This window comes from Mus pahari, chromosome 11 (genome assembly GCF_900095145.1).
Source record: "Mus pahari chromosome 11, PAHARI_EIJ_v1.1, whole genome shotgun sequence".
Taxonomy (NCBI): domain Eukaryota; kingdom Metazoa; phylum Chordata; class Mammalia; order Rodentia; family Muridae; genus Mus; species Mus pahari.
In genome coordinates, this window is record NC_034600.1 from 23,326,713 (window position 1) to 23,345,649 (window position 18,937).

Here is an 18,937-nt window from a genome sequence, read left to right on the forward strand (position 1 = left end):
AGAAACCCTGTCTCGAAAACAAACAAACAAACAAACAACAACAACAAAACAAAAGAACTTGGGTAGAGGCATTCCTTACAATACTCAGCATTGTCTATGATTTTCCAGTTTGTTTTTTGGCTGCTGATCCATTGCTTTGGCAACCACACACCTCTTGAAACATGGACCTCGAACCTTTACTTTGTTTCATTGATATTAGTAATAGCCTTTCCAAAATCCATTCCATGTCTAAGAAGACTTTTTGTATTATAAGGAATTAACAGTTGTCCACTTAATCAGAACAATTCCTCACATCTAGCTCCAAAAGTGAGTCCTGATTCTGAGACAAAGTCATTTCTGCCATTCTCACTTAGATGCAACTCAGTTCTGAAAATGAGACTGGAATGATCCTAAGCTGCTAGAATGCACCTGGGAAAAAGGTCCCTTGCCCCTAAGAGAGTTACAGAAAGAATCAAGACATTGCTTGGTGGGAGAGTGCATGCTCAGCATGAACCAAAGTCTGAGCCCAACACCCAGTGCCAAAAGTAAAATAAATGAAGTCTCAGACAGCACTAGCCCCTGCTCTAGCTGTGGACACTGTCAGGTATCCAGTACGTAGTATCTCAAAGAGCTATAACCATCTTCCCACTGGCCTCTGGCTGGAGCAAGCAAGGCAGAAAGACAGAGCAAGAACAATTGCAGAGAGGGGAGCTGGGGACTGTGCTGAGATGCCAGCCTGCATAACCTCACTGTTGAACCACAGGGATCAAGCTACTACTGGAACTCAAACACTTAGAAGAGAAAGTAAGAGAATCTCTAGGGGACCACAAAGGCGGCCTGAGGAATGCAGGTGTGCAGCAGGCTCCCACAGCAACCTGTTCACAAGAGGAGAGCCACCAAGGGCTGCAGCAGGAGGGACTCCAGGGGGACTAAGAGGTTCAGTTATGTTGGCATCCTGTACAGACGCTGTTTTCAAAGCTATCAGGAGGCAAAGGAGGATTCCGCTACAGACTCAAAGCAAATGAAAGAATGCAAAAATAAAAACCAGGCAGTCTTGGTTCTTAGAACCCAGTAGTAGCTCTTGTTCGTCTGAGGAGTGGGTGCTTGCTGCCACTGCATGGTAGGTAAAATGAGCATACCTGAAGGGACAACAAAGTGAATGAGGACATGGGAGGACAGAGGGAGGGAGGGCTGAGGTCCCAACTAACACAATGAGATCACTGATAAGCTGACCTGTGGCTCCAGAGGTGGGGATGGTGCACAGCACTCAGAAGCATGGGCGAGGCAGAGGGAGGAAGACCGAGTCTGCCTAAGAGTTATGTTCATGGAAAAAGTTCAAATCAATATAGTAAAATGCCAGACGCTCTAGGGGATGGGATTCTGCTGTAGGCTGGTGGGGGTGGAGCGGGGGGCGGGGAATGGGCTGTAAGCTTTGAACAGCACTGCCTTAGGGCCTACCTGCTGCAGAACTCTGCAGCTGTTTACCCATGGGTTTTACTTGCAAGCCATTTTCTGTCACACTGGATGCAGATTAATAAGAAGCAAAACTTCATGAGAGAATTTATGAGGTGTTTTTCGGGGCTCAGAGTGGAGAGGCAGTGAGTGCTTAACATTACATTTATCTTAGGTCCAATACTTTGTTTCATTTGGGCCATCTGCCTGGTTTCTTTCTAAGTCCTGTCCTTAAAAAAAATTTTTTTTAAATTAAATTTGGTCTCTGGAGTGCCTTGGAAAATGGATTTTCCATTACAGCATACCAACTGTGCAAACTACCACAGGCTGGTAGCTTAAAAAAACTACTACTGAGCAGGGGATAGTCTACAGCTTACTAGGTTACTTATGGTACTTGAATTCATTCCTGTTGGCTAATGGTGTTCTTTCTCAGAGAAACACCTCATCCTCTGATGGCAGCAGTACTGGGAAGGCTGGGAAAACAGGACCAAAAGGAGACTGTCGGGCATCAGCAAGCCACTTTACCTATCTGAGATCCACGCAACTCCACTATGGGATATGGCTGGTGGTAAGTATTCGGAGTGAAATGACACTGGGGAGGTGATGAACACTTTAAAGATGACTAAAGACCCTCTGCACTTGACTATCGTATCCTAGCAAAAAAACCAAGGGAGACTGTGGGGGACTAAGAGGAACCCCTGTTTCTGGAACAAGGGTTGCTTTTTAAACAGGGAAGGACTGCATTTGCAAACACACAGATGTACACTCTATGCAACTCAAAGCTTACAGCAAATGAATACTGACAAATGTTCTTTATAATGGACACTCACAGATTATATTCCTAATAAGCAATAAGCTCACATTCCTATAAGCCTGAGTTAGCAAACTGAAAGGCAGGACTACTCGCCTGTGCTATGCAAGGGCTATCTTACCCGAGTCCTGCTTGCTTTCATCCTCATTGACCAAGAATCCCATGTGGTAATTCCCCACTTGCTCTGGGTAACATTTTTCTAGTTCACAGACTGGTGGATAGTGGGTAACGAACAGGGTTAAGGATTTCACCTAAAACAGTAAGATGTACAGTGTTGCTTTAGTTAAAACATTTCAACTTTAAAATTTCAAATCTTTATAAAAGCTACAACAAAAATTACCATATACTCTTGGCTTAGACAACCAATTAATATTTTTACACATTCCTTTCCTTTCTCTAGCCTATAAAGGCAGACGGGCAAACAGACACACATGCATGAGTATGCACACTCATACCCATAAGCACGCAAGCACAGATTTATTTTCCTGAATCACCTCTCCCTCCTGCAGTACTGACGACTGAACCCAGGGCTTTCGCACAGTAGGCGAGGGCTCTGCCACTGAGCTACAGCCTCAGTCTCAATCATTTGATAATTAGTTGCAGATAACATCACCTATATAACCAGAATAAAATTCCTATATAAGAAACTTACTAACATAGAGTATGACTCATATGTTTTCTTAAGTATCAAAAATGCTTTTTCCCTCTTCTTTGTCTTTTGTGACATAACACTGTGATTAACACACAAATTTAACTGCTTTCTTATTACCAGAAATTAAAAAGTAGAATTAAAATATATAAATAAATTTTAAAACATTTAAAAACACACAACAAAAACTTTGCATTTCTGAGAAAAGACATCAAAGATGAGCTAAATACAGAGAAGCCGGGCCATGCTAGGCTCAGGCAGGATCACTGCCATCAATGGTGGTTCTTCCCAACTTGATCTAGAGACTCAACAGAATGCTGAACCTGCTAGACGGTGGATGGGACAGGCAGCAGCAACAGTGTGCAACCACGACGGGAGGGAATAGCATTCCTATTCTCTCTGAGTCCCTGAGCTGCTTTCCTTTGAGGAAGCCTGGCTTTGATTTATTACAGATGCCCAATAGACTCAGAGAAGAGAACGGAAGGACCGGCTAACTGCCAGCACCAAGCTTCCCAGCTTCTGTGTGAGCCACATTAGCAGGGGATCCCGTAGCCCTTGTCCCACCTTCAGATGACAGCTACTCCCACTGACACCCTTGTCGCAGCTAGCAAAGATGGAATTAAACACCACCCAGTGTTGCTACTACTAAATTCCGGGTCAGCTGTGACATTCATTCACTAACAGTCACACCACGGACATAGTAGAGCACAACAGAAATTATGAACTAGATCTCAGGGCTGACAAACTCATTCTGCTGTAACTTCCTCCTGAAGGTTAAGCAGATGTTAAAATGTGTTGGTGGTAAAAGGGAACTTTACCCAACCTTTACCAAATGTAGTGAGATGTATCTTTTCAAATAAGGATTTAAAAAAAAAAGTTAAGTGTTTTAAGGGGAAGGTGCACGTTATCATTATCATGTCATCCTAATAAATGTCTGAACAAATCCCAGAGCTCCTCTGGCTATTTAGTTCACTGACAAAGGCAGTAAAGTGCTTGCCACACATGTAAAAAGCTGGGTATGGCAGTGTGAGTTCGTAGTCTCTTTCCCAGAGAGACTCCATGGGGCTCGCTATCCACATACACCTCCACACACATGCACACACACAGAAGGGGAAGGGGGCATGCAGGTATTACATGAAGGTTTTACAACATAGTAATACAATAACCATGAGAGCAGAGTTCATGTCTCTCCACAAAAGATAACAGACTTGTTAATCATCTCCTATTTATATGTATGCTATTATAATATGTTAGCTTCAAACAATATTAGTTAATAATATTTTAAAGCTGTGATGGATGCTTACGTCTCTGATAAAATACTCTAGAGTTGCATAGGCGATGGCGATTCCATCATGGGTGCTTGTCCCTCTCCCCAGCTCATCCAGGATAACCAAGGACTGCGGTGACGCTCTCCTGATTATTTCTGCTGTGTCCGTCAGTTCTTCCATGAAAGTACTCCGGCCTTTGTATATATTGTCTGCAGCACCCATCCTACAAATAAGATGAAAACACTTGATTCCCAAGTTTTCTTCCTAGGAGGCCAAATATTATTTTATGAACAATATATTTAATGTGTGTGTGAATAATTAATTCTATTAAATAAACATATGTTGGATATAAAGAGTGAATAACAGAGTAATGGACAGTTCGACTTCAAATTCCAAACTGACATCTTGGTGTTCCCAATACTTCTCTGTGTTGCTACCTTTAAATATCTATTAGCAGTAGGACTTGTACAGTAGGGAGGCTTTCCAGCATTTCATATGAAAACCCCAGGGTAATTAAAAAGTAAATTACTATATATAAAATAATTTATTTTCACACAACAAAATTTTTGTCCTAGAATTAACTTACAGGCATTTAGTGACCTCGGACAGCAGTTCACCCGAGGTTCCCGTGTAAACCCAGCTCCTACATGTCAGAGTCCAAAAGTCTCAAGACTATCCCTTTGGAAAGAAATCTCCTGGAGCCTGGATCATAAGCTACACACTGTGCATGTCTCATAGAAGGCCCTAGCATAGGTATTTCGTAACTCATGGAACCGTGATTCCTGAAATTTCTTCCAGAACACAGGTGACAGTAGGTTCTATGTCACATTCATTTGTGAAAACATTTATTCAGTATAAAGGGAGCCTGGGAAGGTGAAAAGGAGCAACTAGGTAATAGAGTAAGGCAATGTAACTAACTGCACAATCTAGAGTTCAGGCTTTTAGCTCCCAGTTGGCTTCTCAGAAGGCTAACTGCTCCTCTGAGAAATGCTCTTATCAACTTAGTTCTGCTTCCAGAGTTCCACACCAGGCACTCGCCACACCTGGCCTGCAGCACTCAGACATTCTGCAGAGATTCACGGCCACCCTGAGTCTCGGGCAGCATGCTGGAGCCACCTGCACAGGAGGCGATGCCTACAGGTGGGCACAGCTCCCGAGTGCTGCCGATTCTATCCATCTTAAAGCCACTAAACAGAAAGAATCTCCTGGAGCGCTGTTGCGTTAGCGGCAGTCCAGCAACATTTCCAAAGCCCATATCCTGATACTTCCCTCCATTTTACAATGGTAACTGTCACAACTTGGATTTTACATGTCCCCAGAGCCCACCTGCTGAGGGCTTGACCACTAGCCTATGCTACTACTGGGAAACAGTGAGATTTTCACGGGTTGAGTCTACATTGAAGAGAAATAGACTAGGAAGGAAAAGGGCTGACAGACACCATAGGAAAAAAGACAAAAGAAAACATGAAAGCCCTGCAAACTAAAAATAAAAGCATGATCACTTAAACAATCAGATGCTGAGGACGACCATGACGATTAACCTGGGAGATGCAGCTAGAGAAAGCTCCGAGGGTGTAGACAGACAAGTCAGGGACTGGAAAGCACACACAAATGTCCTGAGCCCATGGCCAGGGCTGTAGACAAGCACAGAAGACAGAAACATGGACTGAGTCAGAAGGTGACGGAAGCTTCCTAAGGCAAGAGACTGAGCATTAGGGTTAGATTACATTTTGGTACAGTTTTATAGCAGGATTTTAAGAAATGCTATTTCAAAGAAAAATCTGATTGGGAACAAAGGGAGGAGACTTAAGATTGTTACCCACATTTCATCTATAATGGAAGCCATGGTGGAAGAGCAGGAAAAAAGCCTTGAGATTTAAAATCTGGATATTTATTTTATCTAAACTTACAAAAAGAATATGAAGACAAAGCAGGCTATTTAAGACATTGTAGCCCTCAGAATACTAGCCACTCTGATGCCTAGACGAGAATCCTCCTCTCCCCTTGCCCTCCCCAACCCCTACTTCTCCTCTAGTTCTGTGGATTAGCCACGGTCTTCCAGATGCTAAACCCATGCTCAGCCACCACACCCAACCTCCAAGTTTTTCAGCTCTTGTTTGAGACTAAAGCCACTGAGCATTGCTCTATTTGTTGACATTAAAAAAAAAAAATCAGTTGTCATCTAGCTAAGGAGCTTCAAGTGTACTATGTAGTAAAACGTTTAAAATTGTGTTAACAAATTACGTAGGTAGGCATGGTGGGGTAATCCCACCTCTGTGGGAGGCAGAAACAGTAGGATGATGAGTTCCAGTCAAGTCCTGCCTGTGAAACAGAGTGAGTTCATCATCAGCCCAAGCACTCATCTCAAAAGTAAAGCAACTAAGATATGGGGCTACAGGGTAGATGTAGAGTGCTTGCTTTGTTTATGGCTCAGAGTTCAATTCTCAGCACAAAGACACACACACACACACACACACACACACACACACACACACACGCTCGAAATAGCAAGACTGAGAACAGAGCCACCTTACACAAGTTGGCTCCCTTCTGTGTGAGAGCAGCATCCCCACCTGTAAACAGGAGAGTCACTTCATAAAACCAGACAAAGCCATCAGAACCCTCTAACGCCCATGTCTCAAGTCCATGGTCTTATGAGCACTGGTTACACACGGATATAGCACAAAACCCACTGATTTAGTCCCTAACCTAAACTCCAGGGCCCTGCTGCTGCAGTGTGGACCAGTCACTGCACTGAATGTGGAATGAGTGATCATTTGTGGGAAACATTACAAGAAACAAAAGGGTTTAAAGTTATACTCTCCATATGAGACCATAAAAATTAAGATTCTTATACGTGTTGAGTTTATTCAAAAATAAATTTTATGTAGCTGTAAGAAACATGAAGTGCTTTTGATGAATAAATATCAGAAGTAATTTTAAAGCTCCCATGGGAAGCTTATAATAATATGAGAGTTGTTAACTGAAGTTTGACTGTGTCAGACGACTGTGTCAGACGACTGTGTCAGACGACTGTGTCAGACTGTGTCAGACAACTGTGTCAGATGACTGTGTCAGACGACTGTGTCAGACTGTGTGTGTCATTAAGGACCATCATGGTAGTAGATGCTTCTGGAAATCCCAACCTAAGCCCAGAACCTTGTAAGGTTTCTGTCCAGAAAGCCAGACATGGTGTCAGGGATGTTTGGATGGAATTTTACTATGCTTCTCCAATTAGGCTGGTTAGTGATTGCAAATAGCTTTCTAGTTATGTTTAAGTCCTTTCTTATAAGCAAAGTCACTCTGTTCCCTAAAGAATGGCCTAAAAGCCACTGACCTAGGACACAGCACAATTTTAATCATAATTCTCCTTTTCTAGAGACCTACTGTTGCGACCAGACACTGCAGAAATGACGGCTCATTAACCAGTCACTGACACTGCAAGTTACATGGGAACTGTCTGTTATGTGTGGATTGTCTGCTGCATGGGAACTGTCTGTTACATGTGGATTGTCTGTTACATGGGAATGGTTTATTGATAAATGGTTTATTGACACTGTTAGCCTTCCTTAACTTAAAATGCATCACTATGTCTGTCTCTGTATTTGAGTTTGGCTGAATACAATCAACAGATCTGATGTTATCTTCTGTTTCTGCCGTTATCTTCTGTTTCTGCCGTTCTCTTCATGTGGTCCCTTTAGTCAACCGTGATCTTTCACTATCTCATATCTCAGTCATTCTTTTAGTCTAAAATAACTTTTTGCAGTAAAATAAGGTATATAAAATAATTGAAAGTTTATAACTTTGTGCTAAATCAACAATCACAAGTCATATTACTGGATGATGACTCTGAAGTTTTTCAGGTGTTAAAATATGCTAGAGATTTACGGAATTCTAGAACACAGGTAAGCATACTTGTCTTGTTTATGCTCAATTGTAATAAAAATGAAAAATGCATTCTTCAGCATTCTACTTGGAGTCAGTCCTCTCTGCACAGACAGAAGGTTTCAGTTATGTGATTAAGAAGACAAAACCAACGGTATTTTTAGGAGTGGCAGCTGACTAATCTTTCTAATCCCCCCCCATCCCATAAGCCGTATATAGGTCAACCCTATCCCATAACCCGTATATAGGTCAACAAAGCCTCATAAAACATAGCTGGAGAAGGCCATGATTACTTCTTTGAATCAGTTTCTAAAAATCAAGACTACTTCCAGGAACTCTGACAGACTATTTTTAATGATATTTGAGTTAGCATGCTACATGTTTCTCAATTATAGAAAATGATCCGGTCTCTCTCCCTTCTGATCACAGGGCTGGCCTCTGCAAGGACATGCTGGTGTGAGAGAGAGACTATGCTCAGTCAGGGCTTAAATATTAAGTCACTAAATGAAGCATTGGTTACTTGTGTTACAATGAGATTCTTTGATCTTAAGCACTTTTAAAGGGTAGTGATAAAGCAAATAAGAAAATGTACCATCTTCTGTGTGAGCAGCGTCTCCACTGCCCTTTTCTAGACCCTCTCTCTCATACGGGCTCTGCTCCCAGTGATAATCACTGCTCAGCCCTCCCAGTCACATCAACTATATTCTATTTTACCACTATGAGTTTGCCCATCTCAGTATCTCAGATAAGAGAATTAGAAAGCAATTGCCCATTGTATCCTTTATTTAGGAGGTTTTTCAAGATGTTTAAGTATTTTGCATTCTTTCCCATTTACTCCACCTTGCTAAGGCACAGAAAGAAGCTTCTTATTTTCTGGATAATTTGAACAAAAGGTAAGAAACTTACTCAGTAATAAAATACTCTAATTTTTTGTTTGTTTGCTTTGAGGCGGAGCTCACTATATAGCACTAGGTATCCTGCAAATCTTAGGCAGACGAGGCCTGCCCTGGAATTGCAGAGATCCTCCTGTTCCTGCCTCCTGAGTGCTTGGATTAAAGGTCTATGATACCACACTTGGTCCATACTTTAAAAAAAAAAAACAGCAAAAACAAAAACACAATGGGGATTGAAAAGAATCTAAAATCATAAAATCTAAGAAGAGAAAAGGCTGAAATTACTAAAATATGCGAAGGCACCAAATAGTACTTGAAGTACATAAACTGTAAAGAGCAACTCCACTCTTCACCCAGCTGTCTACTCATAGTGCCTTTAGTTAGACACAGACACTTGTCACCCCATAATGGAACAAAATTACAAACACCTACAATACCTAGAGCTGGGTACTGTGGTGCACATCTATAATCCCAGAACTGAGGCAGGAGGATCACTACTGTAAGGCTTGAGAGAGGCACTGTAGGAAAAAAAGAAAAAAGAAAGAGAAGACGAGAGCCGAGGCAGGAATGACTCAGTCAGTACAGTGCTTACTGCACAAGCCAGAGAGAAGGAGTTCAGATGCCAGCACCAGGCAGAACCTGAGTCCCAGGGACATGAATCTGGGAGCTCCCAGTTCAGTGAGAGGATGGGTGAGTGAGGAATGGGGAACACAGAGGCTGGGTGTGTAAGGAATGGGGGTCACAGAAGCTGGGTGTGGACAGAATGGGGGTCACAGAGGCTGGGTGTGTAAGGAATGGGGGGAGTCATAGAGTCTGTGTGTGTAAGGAATGTGGGGCCACAGAGGCTGGGTGTGTAAGGAATGGGAGGAGTCATAGAGGCTGGGTGTGTAAGGAATGGGGGACACAAAGGCTGGGTGTGTAAGGAATGGGGGTCACAGAAGCTGGGTATGGATAGAACGGGGGTCACAGAGGCTGGGTGTGGAAAGACTAGGGAAGCATCAGTGAAGAGGGTCATCAACCAGCAATAAGGACTTTCTTTAGAATTCTACTGCACATCGTTGAGTGTAGACTGCTGTTCATTTCCAAAGAACTCAGAGTAAAAGTGAAACCCTCCCACCACAAATAACACCAAGTACCTGCAGTCATGGCGTGCCAATTGTTACGTTGGCTGTACATATTGTACCCACTAGTCAGAATATTATTTTGTTCCAAAGAACTTTCTATAGTCACAGTTGTCAGTTTACAACCTACAAGAGTGGCCGGGGGTAGCTCATGCCTGCAATCCATGCATTTGAGAGGCTGAGGTAGGAAGATGGTGAATTTTAGGCCAGCTTAGGCTACATGGTAAGACCTTGAAATAAATGAATAAATAACAAAGGGCTGAATGTATTTCAACAAATTAGTAATAATAATAACAACCATTATTATTTTTTTTTAAGATTTATTTATTTATTATATGTAAGTACACTGTAGCTGTCTTCAGACACTCCAGAAGAGGGCGTCAGATCTTGTTATGGATGGTTATGGAGCCACCATGTGGTTGCTGGGATTTGAACTCCAGACCTTCGGAAGAACAGTCGGGTGCTCTTACCCACTGAGCCATCTCACCAGCCCTATTATTATTATTATTATTATTATTATTATTATTATTATTATTATTATACCCAAAGATTTCTTAGATTTAGTTTTGTTTGTTCACTTGTAGTAGCTTCGTACATATGAGACAAATACGGCACACAAAAGCAAACACATATACACTGCCACAGGACTGATCATGTATGTTTTCTGATCCTTGCGAAAGGAGTTAAATGTCTACATAAAACCCCACATGTGGATGTTTACAGGTTTGTTTTTAGCAAATTATTGATAACTGTTAAACTTCATGAGTAATCTGATGACTTTTAGTGTGGAACTGGTAAGCTGTGATAATTCAGACAACAGACTCCCATCCACCAGTAAAAAGACACATTATCAAGCCCTGGAAGACATAGAGGAAACATCAATACAATTACCCCAGGGAAGGGAACCTACAGAGCAAGAGGGCCACATTCCATTTGCTACGTGATACTCTAAGAGTCTACAGATGCAGTGTAAGAGGATCCATGAGTCCCAGCAGTTGGGGGAGGGAGGATGAATAAGCAGGCATAGAAGATTTTCAGGATGGTGACTCCGTCCAAACCGAAATGAGCCTTCATGTCAACCACTGGCTCTGCGTGATGACTACTCAGCAATGTAGCTTCAATCCTTGGACCATTCTGCCAGCGAGGCTGACCTAGGGCAGCAAGAGCCTCTGGGAAAAAGTCTCTATTCTTTTCTCAAATTTTGATGTGAACTTAAAACTTCTCTCAACTAAATAAAGTCTTAAAAAAACAAAAGAAGAAAACCAGAGTTCTGAACAGTGCACTGGGGAACTGCAAGCAGGGAATCTGTCTCCATATGCTTCGAAACCAAACCTTTAGGAAATTTTGACCCAAATATAGGTATTAAATCCATACATCCCACCAAAAAATAGCAGTGATGCATCTCATGTTCACGACACACCAAAGGCCTTCCCCAGGCAAGGTTCCTGGAGCCACTGAAGAAAGAACTTGTTCCTGGAGGTAAATGTCATCTATCATGGGGTCTTTAGAGTGGGTACGCCATCTATCATGGGGTATTTACAACTGAGAAGACACATGCTCATTTGAGACGCTTTCTTTCTTCCCCTGAAGGATGCACTGCGCACATCCTTCACAGTTTGTGTCCAACAAATATTTGCCAAGTTGAACTAGACTGGATGAATGAATTGGCTGTCTGCTCAAAAGCAGCATGTGACATAACATAAGCCCTGAGGCCATTACCCTTTAATTCTATTTTAGGATAATCATACTCATGCCACACTGAATACGACAGGGCTAAATGTTTATAGAACGGGGGCATGTGGGCAGCACGCCATCATATTATTCACTAGGGGCCAGTTATCACAAACATTTCACTGGCATCAACAGAAATGATGATGAGAGATGGCAACTGTTTTGTTTTTCTCAAATGACTTCCTAACCACACTTAATAACTCATTGCTTTTCTCAAACTTAATTACCGAATCTAAGAAGTTGTATAAGGCTGAAACTTGCACTCAGACATCAGGAAGACAAGCACAGATCTGATCTCAGTGATGCTCTCAGATGCTAATGATCCTTGGAAACAGGCATTTCACTGATGAGCACATAAATCCCAATATACTGATTTAAATACATCACTTAAAGCCAAATATAGATGCTGGCCAAAAACCTACTTTAAAAAAGATCTGCTAATGACTAAGGACATCATTCCTTAGTTGTGTGACCTTATAATAGTCAAGAAAGAAGATCCCAACCATCTGCCTGACTGCAGTTTTCCCTCCATTTACTTCCTACAGCACTCGTGAGCCACAGCAGACATGCCATTGATAATTATGGAGTATACACATTTAAGCCCAATGTTCCAGATGTCCAATATAACATAAAACAAGCAGCTTAAAGTCTGGAGCCAAACCTTATGCAAACATCTTATTCAATTTAGCTATAGTGTATTTCTCAATGGACACAAAAAGGATTTTTGAGTAGCAATGATTTAATTTGAATAATCACTTACTTTTACTGGAAGAACTGCAATGCATACTAAGTAAAGATTACAAAGCATGTGGTAATTCTCTCATTTGAGGCTGTTCTGACATGAACTTTTAAAGTGCCACTGCTTGGGTAGCACCTCAGAGATGCTGGCTAGAGATCCTAAGGCCTGGGCTTAGAAAGTAGTCATCTAAACAAGCAGCTTTTTCAGAACGACCACAGAGAAATCCCCCATCAGAGCGGGAGGGGAAGCTACATCGCACTTGCTTCCATACCTGCGCCTTGAATTTAGAGTCTGCTGTCTGGGCAGGCAAGCCAAAGGGGGATGAAGGAGGAAGTGGCCACTGAATTATAACACGAGACCTGGCAGGCATGAGGGATCCTGGACAAGGAACTCTCTGAATCCCTTTGTAAATAAGTACAATGTGTACATGGGGGAGGGGAATAATCTCCCTAGCATCAAAAAACAATAAAAATCTAGCAGATAGTACTTCATATAAAGGAAACAACAGACATGAACATGTTCCTACAAGCAACATTAAGAACATACGTATTGTAATTTTACATTAAATGTGAGGACAAACTTCACGTGCTGCTGCTCCTACACTGGTATGGCCTCCTTGGAGAACTTGAAAGATGCATGTTCCTTACAATCCAGCAATTCTACCCCTCAATACAGATGAGATGGGGAAAATTCACTTACGCACAGAACAGGATGTGTAAGTCAGTGCCACAGACACATGGAAGCTGCTTTTGCTCAAAGCATTAATTCTTCACTTGGACCCACAATTTAACAGAGAGCAGGATGAAACCCTGGCACCTCTGCCTGCATTCTGTATCTAAGCAACTGAAACTCCCTGCCAACCAGCAGGCGCCTCCAGGAAATCTACCACGGGAATGACATGACACAGAGGCTGAGGCTTAGAGCAGGGACAATCATCACCTGCAAACCAAATTGGCATAACTTCTTCAAGTCACCATCACTGACCAGACCACACTTTGACCAAAACCACTTCATTATGCAAACCTCTCTTGAGCTTCAACCCCTCTTTGGTTTAAACCTAAAGCTCAACTCAGTACTTAGAGGATGGGCATGGGGGTTCACACCCCTGTATCTTCCCTGTCTGCTTTTCACTGCTGAATTGGGATGGCTGAGCCAAGCCACTGTGTCTTCTGAAACCAGAGCTTATGCCCCAGCGCTTAAGTAACAAAGGTACCAACACTGTTTACATTTGTAAAACACTGAAATCATGCTAAATACTTGTCAAGGAATGTGTGCACATGCATAAAACATAAGCAAAGGCCTAGAAATATATATATATATATATATATATATATATATATATATATATATATATAACTCATATAAATATAACGAGTGGAGAAACCCACTCAGAAGACTAATATGGGGCTTGCTGGTCAGTCAGCTTAGCTTACCAAACTCCAGGTCCCACTGAAAGACCCCGTCTCAAAGAAGTGAGATGAATATTCCTGACTCATGAAGAATATCTGATGTTGACCTTTGGCTTCCATATGCATATGAATGCAGGTGCCCTCCCTCCTCCCTCCCCCTCCATTTCTCTTCCCTCTCACCTCTAGTCTACAGTATTGATTCAGCAGCAGCAAACAGAGTATAATCTGTTTGTTATAGCCCTCCCGCTTCTTTCAACAGGTAGCCAGATTTTCCACCCAGATGTGCACAGCACTGTTACCCCTGACAACTCATATTACTCTCACCAAGTCCGGACTTACTTTGGGCTCTCCTGGAGGGCCTTCCTTCAGTTCCTTACCTCACTGTGTCTAATGCTGATGCCTGCACATGCCATTCAGTCTGAAGGAGCCCGCCCTTCCTTCCTTCCTTCCTTCCTTCCTTCCTTCCTTCCTTCCTTCCTTCCTTCCTTCCTTCCTTNTCCTTCCTTCCTTCCTTCCTTCCTTCCTTCCTTCCTTCCTTCCTTCCTTCCTTCCTTGACTAATGAGCACACTCTTCAGAAAGGCCCTCAAAAGTCAAGATTCTTTCAATGTGCAGACTTTAAGGCACTGCAGTATCTGCTCAAGTTTCTTAATTCTGGTGATAGTACATTCTGGTTTTATCCACAAGTGTTTAACCATGAAGCTGGACAGTAACAAACATGCTACACAGAGAGCTTGGTTATTACATAGTGTTACGTTTACATATTCAGTACTTACTCAAACATATCACACAAGAAATACAGACTATTCAAGAACCGATAAATTGCTAGATATGAAATAGGTAAACTACAAATTCTTTTTCGTAAAACCAGGACACTCTACTCACATTGCTAAGAAAGCATAAAATTAAATTTACAAACTGAAATTAGTAAGCCCTGGCCAGTTATATGCAATGTTTGAGAGCAGAAATAAATGTGAATTAATGATCTTGCTTGCTATCTCAGCAATGGGTAGGGAGCAGGTTTCAGCTTCCCACACTGGAAGGCACACCAGAACTTCTTTTCTCTGTTTAAATATTGATTTCCATTTCTTCACAGCCTTTCAGCCAAGCTTGAGAGTAGATATTGACTCCCTTCTTAAGATTTTATTTAAAGGACTCATTTAAAAGATTTGGGGTATAAAAAAAGTTCTTTAGGGAAATGACACCCTGGGTGTCTTCCTTATCAACATATATGGTGACAAATGACTTCTCCTGAACCTTGAGAGTTGACTGTAAACCAACATGTGTACATTCAAACATGTACACAAAAAGAGAGTTTGTGTGATAATATGGCCTTGGCTTACATTAAGAGATACATTCAAAGAGAATGAACACTTACCTTGTGAAAATGCCATCCACAATCCCAATTGTGGCTTCCTCTGCAGGAACGTAGGAGCCAATTTGAGCCATGATGGTAAGCAGTGCAACCTGTTTTATGTAGGAGCTCTTCCCACCCATGTTTGGTCCGGTGATTATCATTACTCTCTCTGAGTCCTGCTGGAAACAAACAAACAAGAAACGGAATTTCACTTACTGAACCAGAAAGGGATCCGAATGGTTGGTTTTTATTTTGGGAGTGCAGACTGGGATAGGGGCTCACTATATAACCCAGGCTGGCCTTCGGCTTACTAGGTAGGCCAGGCTGGCCTCATATTTTAATCTCCTGCCTCCACCTGCCAAAAACTGGAATTATAAGAATCTACTACCATGCTTTGCTCATGTTTTGTTTTGATGTTCTTGTGGTATTTACAATTCATCCCACAAACAGGACTTCATGAGGCAAAGTGTTACTTTGTGGCATATTTACATATATTATTGAATTAATCCATTTTCCAATCCTATAACAAAGTAGCTGGGGCTGGGTAATTGTTTAAAGAAAGAGACTCATTAAGGTCAAAGTTCTAGATATTCAACAGCATGGTACTGACTTTTTCTCAGGCCTGGTAAAGGTTTCACAGTGGATGATATCAGAACAGGGGGAGTGTGTACAAGAGGAATTCACTTTGCTGACAGGAAGTGAGAGGCTGAGGACAGGCCAGTATGCTCCTTTTATAAAGGACACTCTTAGGAGACATAACCTGTTCCAGAAGACCTGATCCCTTCTGAGGGCAGCGCCCCAGTGACTTAATTATCTTCCAGTTGGCTCCGTCTCACTGCAGGGGGGATGATAAAAACGATACACAGATGGCTGTCAAGACTATGAAGAGATAGCTGATTACAGAACAGAAAATGACACCACTTCTCACACACACACACACACACACACACACACACACACACACACACAAGAAACATCAAACAAGACAGAGAAGGAAGAAAACCTGCCATGGTTGTCAATGTCAAATTATGCCAAAGATGAGAGAAGGGCTAGAATTTTTATTCTGGAAGAAAAACACTGCATACCATTTTGAAAAACTTCAGTAATATCTGCTAAAGCTGAAAATAGACATAGCCAAGCAATCCTTCTCCTGTATACACACACTAAATGGAAATGAGGATGACACAAAAGACACAAAGAAGACTGCTGGCAGTGCCCCTTGCCTCTCAGGCCAGTCCTGAGCTGGAGAACATGTTCACCCATCCTGGAGCAGGTTAAACAGAGAAAGCATCAAGTAGGAATGTGTGCAGCTGAAGGAGAAGGCCAACCAGGCAACAGACACCTGGGAGCCATGGGAGGCGTTACAGGTGAGCCACAAAGACATCGTTGTCCTTAAATGATGGCAGGGAAATAGTTAGCTGTACGAAGATAAGCGTGGTCCCAAATCTCAGGAAACAGAGTCTGGGTAGATGAAAGAATGAACCATAAAAAGCAAGTCCACTACTTGAAGAAAATGTAGGAGGAAGGTGGAGAGTGTGTTCCTTAGTGGAAGCATAAAACATCTGCCCAGGTCAGACCTAATTGTGTGGTGTGTACTAAAACCTAAGTAAGAGACTGCTCACAACTGCCTTAAACTGGGAATTGCACAAATGTTTATCAACAGATAAAGTATGACACAGCAGCTCAGAGACAGCTATGGCAAGGGAAGACAAAGATATAAATTGTCAGAAGGAAGTTGTTAAATCACCAAACAAAACATGAAAAAGCAGTCGTCTTATATAACTTCCACCTCTTAACAGTGCAGAAGTAATGGGGGACAGGCAGAGGATATAAATAGCCTATTTGTAGCAAAGGAAAACACAGATCTAAAAGCATATTAGCAGGAAGGTGTAATCAGAAGCATTGCAGGAGATTCACAAGCTATTCCTAACATTTTTCTGAAAGACAAGCTGGTAAATAGCCAAGCAAAATGAAATCTGTATGATGCAGGGACACCTGTATTTCTGTGTTTATTGTAGCAAGATTCACAACATCCAAGAAATAGAAACAGCACATCATTATCAGCAAACAAAAAGGCAAAGGAAATACAACACCTACATACAATGGAATATTATTCAGTCATAAAATAGGTGATAAATTCTGTTATTTATGGCCAAATAAATAAAACTAAAGACCACTATTTTAAGTTAAATGAGCTAAGCACATGATCTAATTCATATATAAAATGTAATACTCTTGATCTCATTCGGGAAGGTATGGAAGCAGAAGCTGAAGAAGCAGGGGATAATGGAGTGGGGAAGTTATGAGTGGGCTCATAACTGTAGTTCAGAGGCTTGCTGCTGCTGCACAGTAGGGTGACCACAGAAACGGATGTGTCCTATGCGTTTCCAGAAGCTAGAAAGATGTAGAATGCACTTGCTGTGTGAAGTATCTGTTCTTCTAAACCCTAGCATCTATTTCCAGTATTTAACTGTGTGCACCAGGGAACATTTTGATGCTTGCAAAGTCAAAAATAGCAAGGAGGGCTGAAGTGTGTGGAAGCTTATTTCCAACCAGCTTGTAACTGGCTTTCCTGACCATCATGCTCATTTCCTGATCCTAAGAACCAGTTAGAGACTGCATTTCGCTGTTTTGGTTTGAGGCTGTAGCCTTCCATCTTGAGAGGCAGCTAAAGGGGCAATGGACACAGCTGGAGGACAGATAGACAGTGCTTTGCTTTAATGTCTAATGTGATGTGATGAACAGCGTTGGACAGAAAAGAAAGCTCAAAATGAAAACTTCACTCCATGGAGACAGTAGGTGGATTCCTAAGGGCCTTCCAACCCAAGGTTCCAGGAAACAAGCATTCAAGGTTAGCTATCTAACATCTCTGGCACAGTGCTCACAAGTACCCATGTAGAAGACTAACAAAAAAATGGGCTGTGTGCTCATATACATACTAACATCAAGATCACATCAATAACCTCCTTCAGAATCAGATCAATATAGCTGTGAACTAACAGTTTACAGGGGAGCAATTCTTTAACATACTTGAAATTTTTTAACTCTTCAAATCATTCTCACTAAGGCATGATCCTAAGTGTGGTGGTTTGAATACGCTTGGTCCAGGGATTGGCACTATAAGGAGGTGTGGCCTTGTTGGAGGAAGTGTGTCACTGAGGGAATGGGTGTAGGAAGCTTCCTCCTAGCTGCCTGGGGATGACAGTCTTCTCCCATTTGCCTTTGGAGAACTCTCATCTCCAGTGCCATGCCTGCCTGGATGCCGCCATGATGACAATGGAATGAACCTCAGAACCTGTAAGCCAGCCCCAATGAAATGTTATCATTTGTAAGAGTTGCCTTGGTCATGGTGTCTCTTCACAGCAGTGGAAACCCTAACTAAGACACTAAGTGAATTATTTATGCATGTATAAGTCAAACTAGTTGTTAAATTTTAAAACAATTGTTAAATTGCTATTGACCAGACCTGAACAAGGTCTCTTTTACTATCCTGGACCTCCATAAATTCTCCTTGGATATACTAGGGTTGCCAGGTCAAATAGAGGACATTAATAAAATCTTTATTTCTGATAAATAGCAAATAACATTTTGGCATAAAAAACAAATCACAGCTGAACATGGTGGCGCACGCCTTTAATCCCAGCA

At 41.9% G+C, this 18,937-nt stretch overlaps 1 protein-coding gene across 4 annotated transcripts in view; it reads right to left on the reverse strand.

Moving 5' to 3' along the window:
• Msh3 (mutS homolog 3) overlaps positions 1 to 18,937 on the reverse strand; it is a 142,548-nt gene that overhangs the window by 6,848 nt on the left and 116,763 nt on the right. For 3 of the 4 annotated variants that reach the window (XM_021208286.2, XM_029543978.1, XM_029543979.1), the window contains 3 exons: positions 15,314 to 15,471; positions 4,196 to 4,382; positions 2,364 to 2,493 (listed from right to left, as the gene is read on the reverse strand). In XM_021208286.2, the coding sequence (XP_021063945.1) occupies positions 2,364 to 2,493; positions 4,196 to 4,382; positions 15,314 to 15,471 (475 nt within the window). The remainder of the gene's footprint in view (positions 1 to 2,363; positions 2,494 to 4,195; positions 4,383 to 15,313; positions 15,472 to 18,937) is intronic. The other variant, XM_021208287.2, reaches the window with a different exon arrangement.